The sequence below is a fragment of the Oxyura jamaicensis genome, chromosome 17 (assembly GCF_011077185.1).
Source record: "Oxyura jamaicensis isolate SHBP4307 breed ruddy duck chromosome 17, BPBGC_Ojam_1.0, whole genome shotgun sequence".
NCBI lineage: Eukaryota > Metazoa > Chordata > Aves > Anseriformes > Anatidae > Oxyura > Oxyura jamaicensis.
The window spans coordinates 10,933,653-10,953,652 of NC_048909.1; the positions used below are offsets into that span (position 1 = coordinate 10,933,653).

At 50.5% G+C, this 20,000-nt stretch overlaps 1 protein-coding gene across 1 annotated transcript in view; it reads left to right on the forward strand.

Annotated features, from left to right (window-relative positions):
• Nucleotides 1-20,000, forward strand: part of PBX3 (PBX homeobox 3) — a 110,796-nt gene that overhangs the window by 84,350 nt on the left and 6,446 nt on the right. The window contains exons 2-7 of the mRNA XM_035341406.1: nt 2,846-3,087; nt 7,914-8,104; nt 10,028-10,163; nt 16,821-16,986; nt 18,200-18,312; nt 19,144-19,233. Coding sequence (XP_035197297.1) covers nt 2,846-3,087; nt 7,914-8,104; nt 10,028-10,163; nt 16,821-16,986; nt 18,200-18,312; nt 19,144-19,233 — 938 coding nt within the window. The remainder of the gene's footprint in view (nt 1-2,845; nt 3,088-7,913; nt 8,105-10,027; nt 10,164-16,820; nt 16,987-18,199; nt 18,313-19,143; nt 19,234-20,000) is intronic.

Consider the following 20,000-nt stretch of genomic DNA (forward strand, 5'->3'; position numbering starts at 1 on the left):
TCGAATGAACGATGCGGCTCACTCAGGGGCAAAACAAATGTTACCTCCCCGCACGAACACTTCGTCATCCCTTTGTCTGCAGGCTGCCGGCACGCTCACGCTCTCTGGGCGGGAGGCCTCGGACACAGGGGTGATACCTGACACCGAGATGAGCACGGCCTGCCAGCCCCGTCACCTGCTCTGCAGACACGCATTAGGGTTGCACCTGCTCTGCAGACACGCATTAGGGTTGCGTGCAAGACACCTCCGTGGCGTCGTCATTGTTTTTATCTGCTGGATTTCTTCCTCCTGTGCTTTGGGGCCTCTCGGTGCCGTTGACTCCGTTAGTCTCCGTTGCAGACATCGTCTTTTGCATTTCAACCTTGGGGAACATCCGCTGTCCTTTGTCAATTTACACAAGGAGGGTTGGGGGTTTTGAATATTAATTTAAGTCTGGATGGATAGCGTCATTTTGGACAAAGCCCTGTAATCCTTGGCCTGTACTCAGGAGAAAATGATGCTGAAATCACAGCAATTGTACCAAATTACTGCACTGCAGATTTTGGCCCGCCATCTCGCAGCATCGGGGGAGATGAGCGGGACTGGTGCTGCGATACTGGAAGGGTGCATAAATTTCATAGCAGAAATGCAGCTGGCGAAAACCAGCTGGAATAGAGCACAGGAAGCACAGGCTGAGAAACAGTCCAGAAGCAAAAAGAATAACAGTAGGAATCATCCGCAAGAAGGGACTGCGAGCTAGAGCGGATTAAAACCAGAACGTTGTTAAACATCTGACCAGACCAGAAAAGCAGTAAGATAAACAGGAGGCATACCTCACCGACACGGTGCAGAAATACCCGCACTACCCGGAATGCCTCGGGTTTCTGCCTTGGCTGTGCAAGAGCAAGGCAGCAAGCCCCAGGGAAACGCGCGGTGCAAGGGCTGGGGTGGTGCTGGTGCAGCCCTGCCCTATGGGAGCCGGGGCCGGGGGCTCCCACCCGGGCTGGCCACCACGGGGCTGCGGCGCCAGGCATCGCCCCCCCGTCTGCAGGCACACACGGAGCAGCGTGGGGGGCTGTGGCCGTGGCCGTGGTCATGTCTGTGGCCGTGGCCGTGGTCATGTTTGTGTCTGTGGCCGTGGCCGTGGCTGCGCGGTCCCGGTGCGTGCACCCAGGGGCGCGCTGTGGCGATGCGCTCTATTTTCAAACCCCGAGAACCTCTGAACGGGCAACAGAAATAAGTTAAAGCCACGATGAGACATTTTTATTATTCCCATGAAATTATATGGAATTATAGTTTTAAATGAAGGTGACGGGTTTAAAATGTGAATTTTAGAGCAAAGTTAATGCTGTGCTCTCAAGTCAGGGAGGCTGGCCAGGCAGGGGTCACTGCACACTGTGCAGAGCGTTTCAGACATCATGGAGCAAAGTCTGTGGGAGCGGCCGCTGGTCCCGCACAGAAACCAGCCCCGCAGTGCTCAGCTGCGCGTGTGGCTGCTGCGGGCGCTGCTGCCACGTCTGGCGCTGCCTGCTCGGAGCCTGCACCGCTGCGAGCAGCAAAGGCGGGCACAGGTGCCCTGCGAGCGTGCTGGGGGCAGCGGCAGACCCCCGGGACCTGCAGCAGCCAGCGTGCCAGTGCCTGCTCTTACACAGACGTAAAGAGGTTAATTGGGCTGGGATGTACATGGCTGCATTACATCTTTAATGGAAATGTTGATTCAAGAAGCCACGGCTCTAGTGATTTCTGTACGACTGTAATTATTTTTAAACTTTGTTTTCGGCATTGTTGATAACAGCTTGGCACCGTGCCCGTATGCCCCGATTAAACTTACAAATTGTCAGCCTTGATCTATAGGATGCAGGAGAGATTGCTGACTGAGCACCACTTTGGAAATCCTGGATTTAAAACAGAAATTAGATTTAAAATATTGTTCCCAACAATGAGTGCAAGAGCACCAGCAATTTAACCACACTGAATACCCCAGCACCATGATAGCAACTAAACTCCTGCACGCAGAGGGGCAGCTCAGTCCCATGGGGTGTGTGCCCAGTGCCTGGGCCAGTCCTGCGCCTGCTGCTGCCTCCTTGCCGTAGCTCCCCGTGGCAGTCCTCTCTGAGCCATCGCCTGGATTCTGTCTCAGCCGTTTCCCCTTCCCTACATGAGATTTCAGCACAGGGCACCTGTGTGGAGCCCGAGGCTCCTGGCACACACAGGGACGGTTGCATCCACGTGCCTGGTACCAGTGGGAGCTTTGCTGTAGCTCAGGGGCGAGCGGCAGCTTTTTGTCCCAGCACTTAAGGCCAATGCCTGGACCTTGTAGGAAGAATCCAATGGCGCAAGTCTCAGTCAGAATAATGTAGTGCTTGGATCCATTTGGAAGGAAATGAGAAGCAAATCAATTATTTCCAAATAAATAATGCACTTACTTTTACCACGTGGTCTTGCATCAAAGTGGTATAATGTATAGGGATAATGCCAGCCTTGTGGAGATTTAGGTATGTCTTGGAAAACAAGTGGAAGGCACACGTATCTGTACTCATGTGAATATTCTTTTAATACTTACAATGAAGTGTTTAAAAATTCTGCAGGGTCCTTTAAAAGCTGGAGGAAGACATTCTTGCTCTTTATGGGAACCGATGGGGTTCTGTGGGATGGCTGGGAGCCCACAGAGTCTGTCTGCCCGAGTTTCACGGGCTTTCCTGGGAGGACAGGGCTGCCTGGGTGCCGCAGGGCACGGCAGGGTGGAGGACGGCCAGGGCAGGTCCGACCCTCCACAGGGCCATGGCACCTCGTGTGAGCGGGCAGAGCCTGGCAGATGCAAGAAATACTGACTGTATTTTCTCTTGTTCTCTCTTTTCTGCCCAAGGTTTGAGCATCCGAGGAGCCCAGGAGGAAGACCCTCCCGATCCCCAGCTAATGAGACTAGACAATATGCTTCTGGCAGAAGGAGTCTCAGGTCCGGAGAAAGGTGGGGGATCGGCAGCAGCAGCTGCAGCCGCAGCAGCCTCTGGAGGGTCTTCAGATAACTCTATTGAACACTCAGATTACAGAGCCAAATTGACCCAGATCAGACAAATCTATCACACAGAGCTGGAGAAATATGAACAGGTCAGACATCAGCCTCTCAGTTGTACGTGTACCTGCCGCTGCTCTCACTTCTTATTGCCAGTACCCGCCGCCCGGGGCTCCGTCAGCACGCCCCACACTCCCTGCAGGGGCTGGGCACGCAGCTGGGGCCACACGCTGGTGTTCGCTGGGCGCAGGGCACGTCTTGCATGCCTGAGTGATTTCTGTTGTCTGTAACTGCACAAAAGCAACACCTGAGCTGGTGCTCCTGCGTTCGGAGCCAGCCCTGGGTGGGACAGAACTGGAGAGCTCCCGGTACTCAGCGCCACTCATGAGCCCGCTCGGGACACGCTGTGAGCGCGCGTGGGCTGGGGCCATGTGGGCACCTGTGGTGAGCAGGCACAGGGAGGCAGAGGCGTGGGGCTGGGCTGGGGGGGCTGCACCCGGGCTGGGCCTTGGGAGCTGCCCGGTGGGAAGGGGACACGGAGGTCCTGGTGAAATCCTCCTGGGCTGGCGCCAGCCCTCAGTGCCTCTGCCTGCGTCAGGAGTGCGCTGCAGAGCACCGTGGTAAGAAGCTCGATGCTGGGTCTCAGCGACCCGTCACGTGTGCTGCTCGGGGGGCTCAGGGAGACGCGAGGCGTGCAGCCTGCCGCGGCTCAGCCCAGCGGTGCTGCTGCTGTGGGCACGGCCAGGTGCCCGCAGGGGCGGGGAGACCCTCTGCTCGCCTCCTCTCTGGTTTCTCAGTGACCATCCACATCAGAGCACAGAGGGAGGAATGGTGTGAGACCCCCAGCCCTTGCAAGCCTCAAGCAGTGTCTTTGTTTTCCTCTCCCAGAGGTGTCCCAATAAAGCGTGCAAGCCCTGAGCCTAATCAGCTCAGCAAAACCTCATCAGCTGGTGGTTTCCCAAGCTGAGCTGGGGGAAGTCCTGCACTTGCCCCCAGCCCATCGTGGCAAAGCATTGGTCTGAACAGACCAAAACCACAAAAGAGATGTGGAGGCAGTGATGAAACCACTTGAAGGCTCCCTCCCCGCTGTGCCGTGGCACGCTCCCCCTTGGCTTTGCCGCGCAGGGCTGGGCTGCCTCTCCCGTGGGACCCTTTATTTTCAGTTTCCTGTTTTTTTCTGGTGAAGACCCTCTGAAAGGTCCCTGTCTGCTTGGCTCTGTGTTTGTATGCTGTTGGGAACAAAGGCCTGGTCCCTGAGAGGCAGCGGTGCTGCAGCAGCCCGTGCTGTGGCGGGGGCGGCGCAGGGCCCTCCTGGCCTCCTGCCCCGGGCACCAGCGGGACGTGGCTGGGGTGGCGTGGTCCTTGCTCCGGTGGCTCTGCCTGCTCTGTAGCTACCTCCTTCTCCCTGCTGTTCAAGGGGTGCGGGGCCTTTGTGGAAATGTTTTCTCCTCCGAGTGACCTCCGCTCCTCCCGCAAGGACACCAAACGTCCTGTGAGGACCCTTGAGCTCTCCTGGCGCAGTGGTGCCCCAGCGTGCAGCCTGTAGTGCCTACACGGGGATGGCCACCAGATTAATGGGCACTGTCCAGCAGGAGCATGGCTTTTCAAAGCACAGGGACACAAGCTGGAGATAGAACTGGGGCCAAAGCAAATGCAGGTCGGTGCTTACAGCCGTTTGCTGGCAAGTGTCCTTTGACTCTAACAAGTTTAATGATGTGGGGGAACCACTAGCATTTTTAGCCCTGTAGCTCCATTTACAAAGGTTTCAGCTGAAATGTCACAGCCATCCGTCCACACCACAGGAAACTTTGGAGGATGCTCAGATGCTGCAAGGAGACAGAGAGAAAGGTGGAGTTGTTCTGAAACATGTACGCTTCCCCCTGTTGATCCTGACACCCAGCAATGTCTGCTCTACAGAAATATGATAATTTCCCCAGCCTTGCAGCAAACTGTCTCCTACCAGCTTGTCTCAAAACAGCGCCTGTCTCAGCAGCTGAGAGGCAGCCGGGACTCTGCATCCCTGCCTCCAGCGGCTGCGAGCTCCCGAGGCAGCGCTGCCCTCCCGCAGCGGGCAGGGGCCGGGGCTGGGGCGCACAGCACAGCCCCGCTGCCGAGCAGGGGCAGCTCCTGCCCTCGCCTCGCTCGCCCGCGCGCCTCCCGCCCGCTGCAGCCGGCAGCAGACGCTGAAGTGTCTTTCCGAAGACGCTTTCCAGACGGAGTTTGATCCTGACATTTGTTGCCAGTTAGGGGAATGCACTCGGAGAAAAAAAAAGGAAGGAAAATGGAAAGTGTGTCACGCCATCACACAACTCTCCCCTCGCCGTGTGCCAGGAGAAATGGTCGTACACAGGCAGCTCTTTCCATAATTTACAGCTGCTATAATAGAGATGACATATTGAAAGCTATCTTCTATAATTACACTGAAATACATTTTTTGCTGTAGGCAAAAGTACTGTAAGGGTCCCAGGCCTCCCGGAGCAGCTGGGAACCTGCTTTCTGAGTTCACAGATGTCTTCTGGATTCACCCCAAATTGGGGTGAAGTGTGGCTCTTCGGAAGACACCACCAACCCTCAGAGCTCTGTGGCACTGTGCGGCTGGAGATTGTTTTGGGCCATTTCCTCTCTTTTCCTTGCATTTGTCTGAGGAGTCTTGATTAAGCATTAAGGCTAGCAGAAGCATCCTCTGCTCCTACAAGGTTTCTGAGCAGGTTAACAAGGCCATCACTTATAACCTGACATTATTAATAATGTCTCAGGCACCAAGCAGAGGCCTGAAAAATAGTACTGAAAAAGGGATCAAGTAGCTCAACGCTATAAATAAACAAGAGAAAACAAGACAAAGCAGTGGTGTCTTCTGAGCTTACTTCCACTCTGCCGGGCTGCAGCAACTCCACAGATGGGAGATACCGGGGGAAATAAATTAAAAGCAGGCCCTTTAAGTAGATGCGGCCAAACAAAGTATTATCAAGTATTTCAAGGAAACTCAGGGAAAGATTTTTGCTTCCTGAAATTAAGAAACTCACTTTAGCTTTGAAACATACAACTTTTGGTACCATGTTTGTGGTGAAATATTTTTCACAGAACAGAAGTACCTGAAATTATTTTTAAAAGTTACCATTTTAATAGTACTTTAGGAATGAACTCCCCAGGTCTGCACAGGTCTCACCGCGCGGCGAGAGGCCGGCGGCCAGCGGGAATGGGCGCTCTGCGGCACTTCAGGGAGCCTGGAATGTCAAAACAGGAAGGAGGAAAACTATGCAAATGCCAAACGAGGATTAGACAGGTCAAATTCCTTACCCTGGAGCTCAGACTGTGGTGGGCAGCCCCGGGTGGGCAGCTGCCGGGAGGAGCCCGTGGCGCCCGCAGTGCCTGCAGTGCCCGGTGCCAGCCGCCCGCAGTGGCACGCGTGGGGCACCCTGCTCCGCGCCTCGGCCGAACGCTGCCGCCACACGGTGCGCCGAGGATGTAAATTACCCTGTAATTTACTTTCAGTAGTGTAAAGAAAAAAAAATCACTTTGCCTGAAGTGTATGCATCTTTCTTAAGGGTGTACCCAGATTTTAATTATCTAAATGTAAATACTTAACGAATTTTACTTAGAGTAATGAGCTAAAGTGCACACTACATAAATGAGATGTTCTAATTAATCATGTATGAACTACTGGTTTAAAGAAAAGCTATGTGAATTCTGTGAACGTTGGGCTATTGCCAAATTGCTAATCAGCATTTGCATTCATAGATGGCTTCACTTAATAAGTTGTGAGACGTTCAGCAAATGTTATAGGAAATTATGAGTTTTTAGATGCATAAACTTTTCACTTTTAACTCTTTCCCCCACATAATCTGTTGAAATACAGGAAAATCACTGAAAACGTAGTTGTAAGACAAATTGTAGTGATATTTTCAACCCTGACTTTAGAAGAGAGAGGGGGGAGCTGGAATCAAACAGCAGCTTAACCTGCTGAAGGAGACACTGGTACTGCTTCCCCTGCGTGACCTAGAGACCGCCGAGCATCGTGCTCGTGGCGCGTTCCCTCGGATGCACGAGACGAAATCCTTTGGCTTTATCTGGAAGCGATTCCAGCCCCACAGGGCGTGAGGAGGGCTGGCTCCTCGTGCAGCCACCGCGTGCGCCAGCAGGACCCTCAGCCCCGCTACGCCCACCCCTGCCTGGCGAGCACCCGCAGGACGGGTGCTGCGTGCCCGTGAGCCCGCTGGATGGGCACGGCACCGAGCCCCCTCCTGCCGCTGGGACAGGCAGGTCCCTGCCCCAGCCGCGCTCCAGCACCGTGCCGGGGAGGGAGCCCTGCGGCTGCGCCGCCGCTCTCCTGAGCAGACAGCAGGCCCGGGTTTTGTTTTTGAAAGCGATAAAGGAGACATAAATCAGCATCGTTTGTGGCAGCTTGCAGCCTGCGTGGGGGGAAGCCAGGATGCCAGCGTGACAGCCACTTGGTCATGCAGAGGCTCGGAGCAGGCAAAGCCTGCTGATGATGCAGTTGCAGAAGTTTATATCATCGTGTCCTTTCGCCTGCATAGTCTGGGCCTGGTAATTGATGGCTCCTAATGCTGCCCTCCCCACCGCCCCAGCGGCACTGCAAGGCCAGGCTGCCGCACGGCCTGGCTGTGGGGCCACCTGCGGAAGGGGACTGCTCAAGGCACCTCGGGCAGGTTTCATTTCCCAAATCTGCTGCAAGGAGTTAAACTCTCGTGTGCTGCTTGCCTGGGGTTCAGCCCACCTCTTGCAAGTGCATCCAGTAAGTGGAGCTCACATACTGGATGTGTGCAATGTGCTCCTATGGCCACGTGCAGAGATAGGGCAGCGTGGGGATCCCCCCCCACTGCTGGCACCGTGGGGTCAGCTGCCAGCTTGTGTCCTTTTGGGGTGATACAAAGCAATTTCTAAACTTCTCCTTCCTTTGCAGGCATGTAATGAATTTACCACACATGTGATGAACCTTCTCAGAGAACAGAGTCGGACACGTCCCATTTCTCCCAAGGAGATTGAAAGGATGGTGGGCATCATTCATCGAAAATTCAGCTCCATCCAGATGCAGCTCAAACAAAGTACTTGTGAAGCGGTCATGATTTTAAGGTCAAGGTTCCTTGATGCCAGGTAAGGCAGAGACAAGTACCCCATGCTCTTGCTGGGACAGAGCAGCCCAGTGGAAGCCTGGCCCTCCTGGGAGCTGTGCCTGCACACAGGACGGGCTGCTGCTCAGAGAGCTTTCATAAACATCAGCATTTCTGAACACATTTTAGTGCAAGGTTTAGGTTTGTTTACCCTATGCTTGTTTGTTTACCCTGCTCATGTAGGAGCCTCACAGGGTTTGTGCAGATATTTAAATGGCTGCAGGTACCAACGTCACAGCATAAGGCCGTAACTGGCCCCATAACGAAGAGCCCAGTTATCTGGGAGGGATGTGCCACAGGCTGAGGCTGACTGGGTTAGCAGCTGCCTGTGCCTGAGGTAAGAAAGGTGACAATGCTTTCCAAAAGCCAGATTTGCTGGCCCTTCTCCCAACAAGCTGTTGCTTGGCTAGGGTAAGGGAGGAGGCAGCACCTCCTGAACCAGCAACAGCCAGCGCATGCGTCCCTTGCAGAAGTGCTGGAGCTCAGCACTGCGCTCCGCAGCAGCTGGAACACTCTGCTCTTTCTGGGCTGTGAGGAGACAGGCAGGTAGGGATTAAGAAGAGGTTTACAGACAGCCAAATTTGCTGAGTAGCCCCGACAAGGTGGGATGTCAGCCCCAGCACTATCCGTTTCCCAGGGCGCTGGCAGCTGGCCGGGCCCAGCAGCACAGGGAGAACCCAAGCAGAGGGCGAAGGAGCCTCAGGCACCACGCAGAGCCTGTAGCAGCTAGCTCCTGCTTCACACCTGAAAGCTGTGAGGAGCTAAACAAGAGCAAAATAATTTTATTAACAAGGAGGTCACTGGCAGGTGTGGCAAATTAGGGTAATTACAAACAGTTGGAGGAAATGTCTATGGAGAGCTCCAGTAACTGCAAAAGGTAAAGCTTGCAGATGCACATTTTAAAGTGATTTCTTTAAAAAGGAGGAAGGTAAATAAGGCAAAATGAGCGGAAGCACAGTAATGAGATAAACGCAGCTCTAGGGAGAGTCTGCCTGCTCCAGGATACAGCATCGTTAGCAGCATCGTGATACTCCTGGAAGAGAGCGCTGGGGATTGCCGCACGGCTGCCTGCTGGCCCGAGGCGCCGGCAGTTTGATTGCAACCAGCCCGGAGGGGAAGGGAGCTCTGAAGGAAATGTTTAACCGGTGCCTTCACGAGGATGCTCTCAGGGAGGCGAGCAGCCCATGTCAGCTGGGGGGAAGGCAGCTGTGGCCGTGCAGGTGCTGCCACTGTGGCCTGTGTGGAGGGGAGGTGACGTGAGGTGTGCCCGCGGTGCTGTGGTGTCCTTGGGGCGGGCAGGCCGTGCCTCGCAGCACCTCGGTGGCCCTCGGCAGGAGTGAGTGTGGCTGGGCCCGGCCTTGCCGAGGCCTGGCAGCTGCTGCCATGGGAAGCCAATTAGCTTGATGAGTGCTAGATAAGGATGCGGCATGAAGGGGTCCTGCTGTGCTCACCCTGAGAGCCCTTTGCAGGAGCCCCAGCTGGCCTCCCGGCGATGGGGAAGAGCTTGGTCACACTGTTATTGGCAAAGGGAGGCTCATCACTGGAGAGGGTGATGTGCCCTGGGAGGCTGAGGCTGGTCTGCGTGGGTGCCGGTGGCTCCGTGCCCTTCCTCAGCTCATCCCTGGCTCCTGCTGCTGGTTCCAGCCTGCTGCAGGCGGGTGGCATCTGTGCACTGTCGGGGTGAAGGCCCCTGTGGGGGCTGCATGAGGTTGGAGGCAGTGCCTGGACCCTGCCAGGGCCGGACCCCACAGACGGGTGCTGCAGCCCTTGGCGTGGAGCTTGCAGGGCCGGGCAGGTGCCGAGGTGGCTCCATGCTGCGGGTGGGCAACGGGGGCTGCTCCCACCCCATGGCCCAGCCGGAACTCTGCACGTCTGGAACAGCCGTGGTTTTCTTGTCTCTTTTCAGGCGGAAAAGGCGCAACTTCAGTAAACAAGCCACAGAAATCTTGAATGAGTATTTTTACTCCCACCTCAGTAACCCTTACCCCAGTGAAGAAGCCAAAGAAGAGCTGGCAAAGAAATGCAGCATCACAGTATCGCAGGTAGGCAGCAGGTGGGAGTGCAGCCTCCTTCCTCCACCTCTACCCTGGCAAAGCTGTCCTATGCCTGGCTCAGGGTGGGCTTCGACAGGGACCTGTGATGTACGGAAGGTCCCTGCCCCATGCACCTTCCTAGTCCCTTTGACTTTACATTATGGACCAGGAGTGGATGTGAATTTCAGCAGGGAAATGGGGCATGGCTGAGCTCTGCAGGGAACACAGCGTGACTGTGGGCAGCTGGGGCTGGTCTGGGGTAGGTCAGTGTGTGTGCAATGAGGAAAGTAAGAATAAAAAGGAGGTAATGTTAGCATCCTATTTCACGTCAGACTTATCCTTACAGCCAGAGCTATTCCTGGCTGAGCCTTATTATCTGTTACAGATTCGTTACAACTTAACGTTATTTTGGGAAAAGCCAGTTTATTGACAAACATATAATCTATCTCTATAGATCAGAATTTCTTTGATTAGTTGAAGTAATTTCTCCTAGCCAGCAGGAATGCAGCCTCTCAGTGTTACTGAAGTGATGTGAGTGGTTTCTTTGTAGCAAAAATGAATGATGATCGACTTCATTTTATTGTATATAACAGTAAAGTTAATGTTAATATTACTGCAAAGTTAATGCAAGAAAAATAATATCCCCTTAATGAGAAGGGCATGCTTTCATTGTCTGAGGCAGCTTGTGGGTAGGACAAAATACATGTACAGCTCCAGAGTGGTTCCTCATGGTGGTGTTCAGGCTGATGACACTGCTGCATCAAGTGTTCTTTCCCTGTTTCCTTCACCAGCTTAAAAAGCAAAATAACATTATTCATTTCTTGTGGCCTGTGTGTTTGACAGGAAGCCAAAGTAATCCCACAACGGATCTGGCTCATACATTTGCACTGTGAGGGAAAGTTTGCATTTGGGTGGCAGAGAAGTTCACCAGCAGTGTCCATGGTCTCCAGCTCTCCTGTTGCGGGGCTGGCATGCCGTCTCCTCCCAGCTCTGCGAGCTCTGCTTATCAATATTTTAGGTCCTTTAGAGGAACAATGCCTGCGGCAAGTGTGTTAACTATTAATGATTGCAGGCTTCAGTATTGGCATTATTAGCAATGCAACCTTTAGCTTTATAATTAAGACCTGAGTTGAGATTTACTTTATAGGTCTCCATTGAATCCATGAAAAATTCAGGCACTTCTATTGAAGACTTCCAAATGGAACCTTCTGTGAGAAAGGCCACCCAGATCCCCCAAATCTGATCTTACTTAATTAACTTTGGAAGTGCCATCAGTATAAACCCAGACACAAAGCCATCCCGTGCCGTGACAGAAGTTGGTGGAGTCGTGTGTGTGCCTTGCTTGCTCCTCAGCTTGCAGCACGCCCCGCGCTCCTGATGGATTGGTGTGTGCCAGGTGCAGGTAAGAGGAGGAGGCTGGGGCAGTTTTTCCCAGACCACTTACCACAGACTGGCGACAAGCAGGACTTTTGGTTTTCTTGGATAATGCTCACAGTGAGAAGGAAGCAGGTGTTGCTCCAGTGAGCCTGCTGTGCGGGCAGGGCACAATATCTGAGCTGCCCTCCTTGGTGCGGCACAGCGGGGTCTCCTTTGGGGACACTCAGCACCGAACTCACTCTCTCTCACATTGCTCCCCTGTCACTGCCAGATCCCCCGTGTGACCGCAGCCCCAGCAGATACAGGGGCAGCTGCAGTGGCTGCCGGGCATCTCTCCCAGCCCGCAGGTATCGCTGCAGCTCTCTGGCTGCCTGGAGCCAGCCAAACAGCTGTGGAGTACCTGGGCAGCCTGGTGCACAGCCCCGTGTCTTGTTGCTGGGTTCCTTCTCCTTGACACAAGATAACTTACTGAAATTCCTCCAGTAAATGGTGTTTGAAAAATCCTCCCACGAGAGCCAAGGCAGCTTGCTGCAGAGTTAGCAGCGCCAACACCATTGATGCCAAGTTGGAGAACCCCAAAGTCCTTCAGCTCCACTGACAAAGCGTAACCAGGGAGAAACACCATGGTGGAGAGCACGGTAGACCTGCTGAAGAGGTATTTTGTGTCCTGCCAGGGAACAGATAGCTGTGCCTGGCAGAGGGAGAGTTAGTGATCCTGGAGAGCAGGCAGATAAAAAGCTAGAGCGTTACAAGGCTGAAGAGGATGAAGGTCATGGGATGGAACACTTGAGAATCCATAACTGATTGCTTCTAGTGCTAATAGATTTCTTTTTGTTTAATTGGTTGTTTGATAAGATTTAATGTATATATTATAGAATGAAATAAAAGGCAGGCAGTTGGTCCGAAAATGTAGCAGCAGCAGTCAGCCTGTGACATGAATATAGGTTTGTCTCTTTAATATTTGATGAGTGTGAACTAGTTGTTTCTTGAATCCGTTAGGAAGGCTGTGGGAGTGGTGGGAGCGGCTGCGCTGCCTCTTCTGTACCGCTCTGTACCATCCTGGGCTCTGGAGAGTGACATTTCCCAGCCTAGGAGCAAGGGCAGCATTAACCACAGAGCCCTGGCGTTAGCTGCAGGACATGCAGATTAGGGGCTGTGGTGGGAGCTTCAGTATGGCAACAGTTGTATAAATGCTCCAGAAAAAGCTCCAGATGATGGGGAAGCCAGAAAACCAGGCAACGTGTCCTCTAATAGGAGAGGAGCACACATGCGGGAGAGGGAGTGCTTCCGATCGGTTGGTTGCTTAAGTTCCTGATAGATCTGCTGTCACAGCTAGAAAATGTGAATACTATGGCTATCCTACTCTTTGATTTCCAAAGGCTGTATGGCAGGACTGCAGGATTAGTTGATATTTACTAGGTTGAACTGGGCTGAAGTTGTCTCCCTTTGTACTGAAAAATGTATATATTTTTGAGGCTGTCTAGCAGAAAAGCTCTGAGCATGCACTGTAAAATAGCACCGTGCATGCTGCACTAGTGCTTGGCAGCAAAAGTCAGAGGATGTAATCCAGAAATCAGGGGTAAATTGAGCACTCATTTAAAATACTGGCAGGAGTAGCATCGCCTGGGATAAGCAATGGCATCCAAGCGAGTGACTGAGCTACACCTTGCGCGGGGCTTTTATGAAAAATCTCTAAGTGTATGCATTCCAGCTCTGACCGGGAGTCCCTTAGGCGCTGCCTTGCCTGGCACCATGCCTTAGCTACCGCCCCGGCCACAAAGGCCCTGGAGGTGCGAAGAGCTGGGAAATGGGGTGGGAAGAGTTAATGGATGGCTTTCCAGGCTCCTGGAGGTTTCGGTTCATGTTTGATGAAGAGGCTTTGTCCTTTTTCTGGCTGAGCTGGGCTTTCCGTGTAGCCTCTCCTAACAATGATCCAGGGTATTTCTTTCTTGTACTGTCAGTGTCTTGGAAATGCTAGGGGCAGATTCATGGCAGAACATTTTCTCCCTCAAACACTTAATTAGTGAGTATTTTGGGTCATCCTCCCCCCAGATTGAGCAGCTGACTGGAAATCTTGCTGCCAAGGCACTTTATTGAGCTACAGAAAAATTGTCTCCCAGAATCATTTAGTTACAGATGGGAGATAGATGGTTTTTGTTTTGATATCCGTGTTTAAAATTATATGTAGAGAGGGTTTTTCAAGAAAAGCATAAAGACAAACTATTTATTAAGATGAACACCTCATACAATTTCATTTTTAAGAGTATGGAAAAAGGTAATTCTGGGGAAAAAATGTCCTTAACAGAACATCGTTGGCTGTAATTTAGAACTACCCGATCAGCACGTGTTCACCAGAGATAAACTGTATCATCTGTTCTCTCCCCACCATGGCTGCGAGGCTGATGTTTTATTCTTTTGCAGATGAGTCTCTTCCAGGGTGTCATGAACAACTATCAGTCTATCATATGGGCTGTAGAAAGGGCACAGTCAGTGCTGAAAGCATGTCACTGGATTACAGCAATAAAATTTTTCACTGCTTCAAACAAAATAAGAACGTGCTTGACAAGAGAATATATTTATATTTATTTTTTAATAAATGTAAAAGCTGGGTTCTAACAGCCCTCCCGGCCCTGCTTCTTCTGAGTTTGTTTTTGTAAGCACATTGACAGGGAGAGCTACGGATTTATGGGCTCTTACCCTTGACTTCATTGGGAAGCAAGGAAAAAAAAAGGATGCAAGCTTAAATAGTTTCTAGAGGTAAAATTGTTAGCTTTGGAGCATGTACCATGATTGTACTATGCTTATTTCATTTTTTTTCTATTTTGTGTCATTTGATGAGGTGCAGAACAAAGACAGTGCTACAAACCCTTGACAACACAATGGAAAAATTTCTGTGATCCATAAACATTTAGTTCACAAATTTCAACAGTGATGCTCCTGCATGAGCTGGTTCTTCTGCAGAATGGGGACTGACTTATCCCATGAAACCAGCCACTGCAGGGACACGAGGCAGGCCTCTCCCATCCTAAATCCCACATTAGGCATCCTGACAATTTAAGTAATAATCTATTGTCTTTTTACTTTACATTACAATTAACATGATAAATAAGTGCAACTGTATTGTTTGAAATGTAATATACAATTAAGCCCAATTAATTAATTGGCTTTCAATGATCAGGAGGAGAAATGTGTTTTTTTGTTTGCTTGTTTTTTTTTTTGTTTGTTTTTTTTTTAAAATGTGGAGAGTTTGTTTTAATGAAAAATGTGTTGTGAACACATCTTTCATGTTTCGGGTGAGCATGAGGCAGGGTGAGCAGCCAGGGTGCCACGGCTGCCCTGGCTCCCACCGCTGCCCTCGCAGGCGGCCCAGCCTGAGCCATGCCCGGGGCTGGCTGCGGTGCCAGCCGCAGGGGCTGGGGGTCCAGGGAGCCAGCACGGCTCCACAGAGACGTGGCTCACCCAGCCCAGATCCTGCCCTCTGCTCGAGCTGTGCGCTGGCCCCGGCCCGACCACGTCCCGCTGGCCATGGGCGCTCTGCTGTGTGCGTGGCAGGAGCAGCGGGTCCTTCGGCGGGGAGGTGAAGGGTCCCCGAGCGGTGACCTCCCTACCTGGGGGGTGATGGGGTCACACGGGGAGCTGCAGCAGCCGCCGCGCTCTGCCCGTGTGCCGAGTGCATGCTTTAATCCCAGAAATAGTTTAACATTTCTGGATATTCATTTAGATGTGGTATGCGGGTTAAACATAACGTACGAGCGCTGCTCCTCTCATTGCTTCCAATTAAACCTTGCTTGTTAGTTTAACCTCTAGGTAATCCCATCAAACAATTGATGTCAAGGAAACACTGCCCACAGTGGCTCTGGATGAGTGGCCATTAATTTTAATTGCCTTGATATTAAAGATTAAGAAGTATTGGGACTAGCAGAATGGAAACGATCTGATGTCAAGCAAATCCACTCGTTGAGGCTTCCCCAGGCTGCTGGTGATATTAAAATTTTACTGTGAGAATTAAATAAACCTTTATTAGTGATGGCTGTTGTTTGATTGGTCCAGCAGTGTGCATAAACAGAGGGGTCTCGCACACATCCGTGGACAATACAGTTGATGTACAGAGATTTCTCAATTATGAAACTGTTAATAAAGCATAATCTGATTGTCCACAATAATTATTTGCTAGGTTTCATTAATGCATTATTGCTTCTCTGACTGACAAGGTAATATTAAGTGCAATATATAGAATACAGTGGAGTATTATCTAGGGACCAGAATGTATAAGATACATCTCTTGTGTTACAGTTAAAAGCTAGAGGCTTTTTGTTAATTGCATTAAAACAAGAGCTATAGCTGCCTAAAATACGGCAGGCAGTCTCCTGTACCGGGGGCCTTGCTGGGTGCTGTGACGTGCCGCGGAGCTGCGGTGGTTGGGGGGCACTCAGGGGTGCAGGATGCAGGCTGGGGGTCACTGTGGGCCACGTGTTTGCCATCCCTTGTGGGTCTTCTGGTCCCTTGCTGCAGGCCATGGCTAATTACTGCTTGTGTTGTCACCAGTCCCCTCCCCTCTACCTCGGTTTTGTTACGGATGCTTTTTTTTGTCTGCACAGCACTGGCTGCCACCTTTGCAACATTGGCTCTGATTTACCTTTGTTGCGGTGGCTGAAGTTAAACAAAGCTGCTGAGAAACCACTGCAGGAACTTCTCTGAACCGCTCCAGCCGTGACCTCTGCAGGGGTTAATGGCCAGAGCCCCACGAGCCACCTTGGCTTCAGTACAGCACCTTCAAAGGGGGGCGAGAAAGAGATTTTTCAGACATTATTGATTTATATTATTCCTTTCATTTTCAGCCGACCAAACGTGACTGTAAGTGCAGGCTGCCAAGGTTGTTCTGGCCCAAAAATAAAGAACAATTGCACTCACTGCCCGCTCCCTCTGGCTCAGCCAGCAGCGCTTTGGGCCCCCTTCAGCACCTTTGGGGTCTTGCATCGGTTCCATTGACAAGTGGCTGATATAACGGGAGGCAACGCGGTGCTAAATGCTACATCAAGCTCCAAGATAGGTGTCGTCACCCCTTGGGAAGCAGTTTGGTAATGGACAGGCAGAGCCAGATCATACTCATGTCCGTGCTAATAATTAACTGATCCTTGATTATTGCTTTGTTCATTGGGGTGCCCAGCAGTTACAGGGGTCCTGGAGTGCGTGTGTTTGCTGCACCAAACGCAGCATTTCAGAGGGATCGTGCTTTGTCAGGCCAAATGCTTTGTGTCCTTCACTCTGCCCCACCTCTCCCCACCATAGGTGTCCAACTGGTTTGGAAACAAGAGAATCAGGTACAAGAAGAACATCGGGAAGTTCCAGGAAGAAGCCAACCTTTACGCGGCAAAGACGGCTGTGACCGCAGCACACGCCGTGGCCGCGGCTGTCCAGAACAACCAGACAAACTCCCCCACCACACCAAACTCTGGTACGTACCCGGCACGTGCGTTAGAGCTTCCTGCAGTGAGTTCGGTCGGGCTGAGCGCTCCGCAGCCCCCGGCAGACCCGGCCGTGGGAGCAGTGCCAGGTCCTCGCGCCCCTGGGCTGGGGCACGGAGAGGGCTGGGCACTGCACGCTGGCGGAGAGCTGGGCCCGTGTGGTTCTCACAGCAGCGGTGTCTGCCTCGCTCAGACTTCTGGCAGCTTCTTTGTTTCTGTAGATATTTTAAGCATTTCTCATTCCATGAAAATAACACAAAATAAAGTGAGGCAGAGCTCCAAGTCTGTTTTTGTAGAACTGTTAAATTTATTGTCAAGATAAGAACAAAATGGGGGAATGTTTTAGCATGCACTAATTAGGATGTAAACTCTGGCTTGCTTAGAAAGCATATTTCTATATTATATATAGAAATCTAAGGACACAACTTTTATTTCAGAGTCGCTGTACCACATGTTCTTTTACAGTATTTAAAAACTGTCCCTCTAGTGTTTTGTTGACATTTTGCAAACCTAAGCATTAAATTCTAGAGGGAGTGTCTAAAGAGGAAGCCACTTTGGGGGCTCCAGAGGCAAAGGTTTCCACAGAGCACAGATGTGTTTGACACTATTTACAGTGCAGCCTTGCCACAACTTAGCTGTAGACAACTTTTAAATGGTATAAAGATCAGATGGGAAGGAAAAACAAACAAAAAAAAAACCACTTTAATAAAAGGAAAGTTTTTTTTAAAAAAAGGTTCCTCCTCTGATGGTAATAAATCAACTAATTAGAAATTACCAGCCATTTCCTTTTGAAGGAGACATTAAACGCAGATTCAAAATGAGTTTTTCTCAGTGTTTAGTGATAGCATCGCAAGGTGAAGCGATCCATGAGAGGAAAGCACTCGACATTAAAGCCTGTTTTCCTGCAAGTTGTGCTTCCAGCGGGGACGGCTGGCCGTGGGCTCTGCTGGGTTTCCCTGACTTCCCGCGTGCTCCGGCTGCGTGCCAGCCAGTGCGACGGGGAGAGGCAGCACAAGTCCCCGTGTGGCGTGGGTGTCCCACCGGCCCTCAGCTCCCCTCCTGCGGGGCCAGGAGCTTTTTCTCTGTTGTGCACTACCTTTCCTTCTTGTTTCCTTTCTTCTTCTCCTTCCCCTGCCCTGAGGTCTTTGGGGTTATATATTTGTAGCTCTCTGTTATTCAGCTACCTAACTCTTTCCTTTCCAGGTTCTTCTGGTTCTTTTAACCTCCCAAATTCTGGGGACATGTTCATGAACATGCAGAGTCTGAATGGGGATTCTTACCAGGGGTCCCAAGTCGGAGCCAATGTGCAGTCACAGGTAGGAGAAATGCCCCAAAGTAGGGCCTTTCTAGCAGGGTAGGGTTTGGGCTAAAAATTCCACCTTACTCTGGCTCTATTAAATGGTCTGTGCCTCGCTGCAGAGTGGAGGCTGCATATTTCTGAATGTGACCTATTCTTACCCCAGCATTGAATTTCACAAATATGAAGGAAAGAGTGATTTTTTTCTGATTGAAACTTGAAGCTTTGTGAATGCATTCGGCTCTGGCTTGAGCTCATGGAATGGGATTGGGTGCATCTGACTTCCATGGACACTGTAAATCCAGTGATTCTTTATTTTTTTTTTCATTTTTTTCCCTTTTTTGTTTCTTTTTTCTTTTTATTTTTTTTCCCTTAACATCTTTGTTTCATTTATTGAACAAAGCTTTATTTATTTATTTATTTGAATGTCAGAACACATCTAACTGAGCTATTAAAATACAAGTCATTCTCAGTCACTTTTCCAGTCCTTTCAGACAGGGCTAGCTCCATATTTTATATGCAGCATATATGCCATAACCACTTCCTATACATGCAAGCACATACAAACATATAAATATGCACAGCACTTTGCTGCAGACACTTAAGAAGGACCTACAGGATGCCCTGCTGTGAGGAAGTTATTGTTTGGCTGGTGTGAGAAGCAAAGATGTATGGGCTTTAACATTGCAAGGATTTGTTGAAATTCTGCCAGTCATTCTTGATTGATAAATTTGTCTTTCATAGAAGATGCTAAACCTTTTTGGCTCACATAATTCAAAATGTTGCCTATTGTAAGTGATGATGTTTTAATAGATTTAGAATGATGAATTTTGTTTCCTCTTACTTTAAGGTGGATACCCTGCGTCATGTTATCAATCAGACGGGAGGATACAATGATGGCTTGGGAGGAAATTCACTGTACAGTCCACATAATTTAAATGTGAGTACCCAGGGGAACAATAGTTTGGAGAACCATAAGCACGGTGTCAGGTAAATGCAGTCATTAATACACGTATTAATTACTCTTGCAGTAGCGCTTTTTTTAATATTGCATCTTTGGGGATGAACTGCAAAACATCCCTTGATATAGCTGTGAGTCTTGATAATGCAGGAAGAGAGAAAATTCCTACAGCTATCACTGTAAGCAATTTGAATTTTCATATTTTTCAGCCCTGTGAGTTAAAAGTAATGGCCTTGGAAAGAAGGCTCTTGTTCTTTTGCACAGAGATGGTCAGATAACTCTGTACTTGTATTTGTTATTGCCTGCGACCAGACATCAAGACTGTTCTTTTGATATACTTTTAGTCATTTCAAGGGTGCACATTTTTCCTGTTTGAGAAGTACTTTTGGCCTTGTTACTCAAAACAGAAAGAGAGTAGTAAGTCTGGCAAACAGATGCCAGTAAATTGAGGGATTATAGGCTCGATTGTGATGGGTGCTAAATGTCCGACGACTCTCTGTAGCCGATGGGATCTGACAGTGCTCAGAACCTTGCAGAACCACAGCTGGTGCACGCAGGCGCCAGGATAAATAAAGGCTGGGATCTGTTCCTCTATCTGTATGGAAGTCTGGGATAAAATACCACCCAGGGCAGCAGCCTCTGTGATGAAGGCTCCACTGCAAATTGTTTTCATCCTTCATTTTCAACATCCTCTTCTCATTTACCACTTCAACAATGAATGCTTCAATTTTTTTAATTTTATTTTT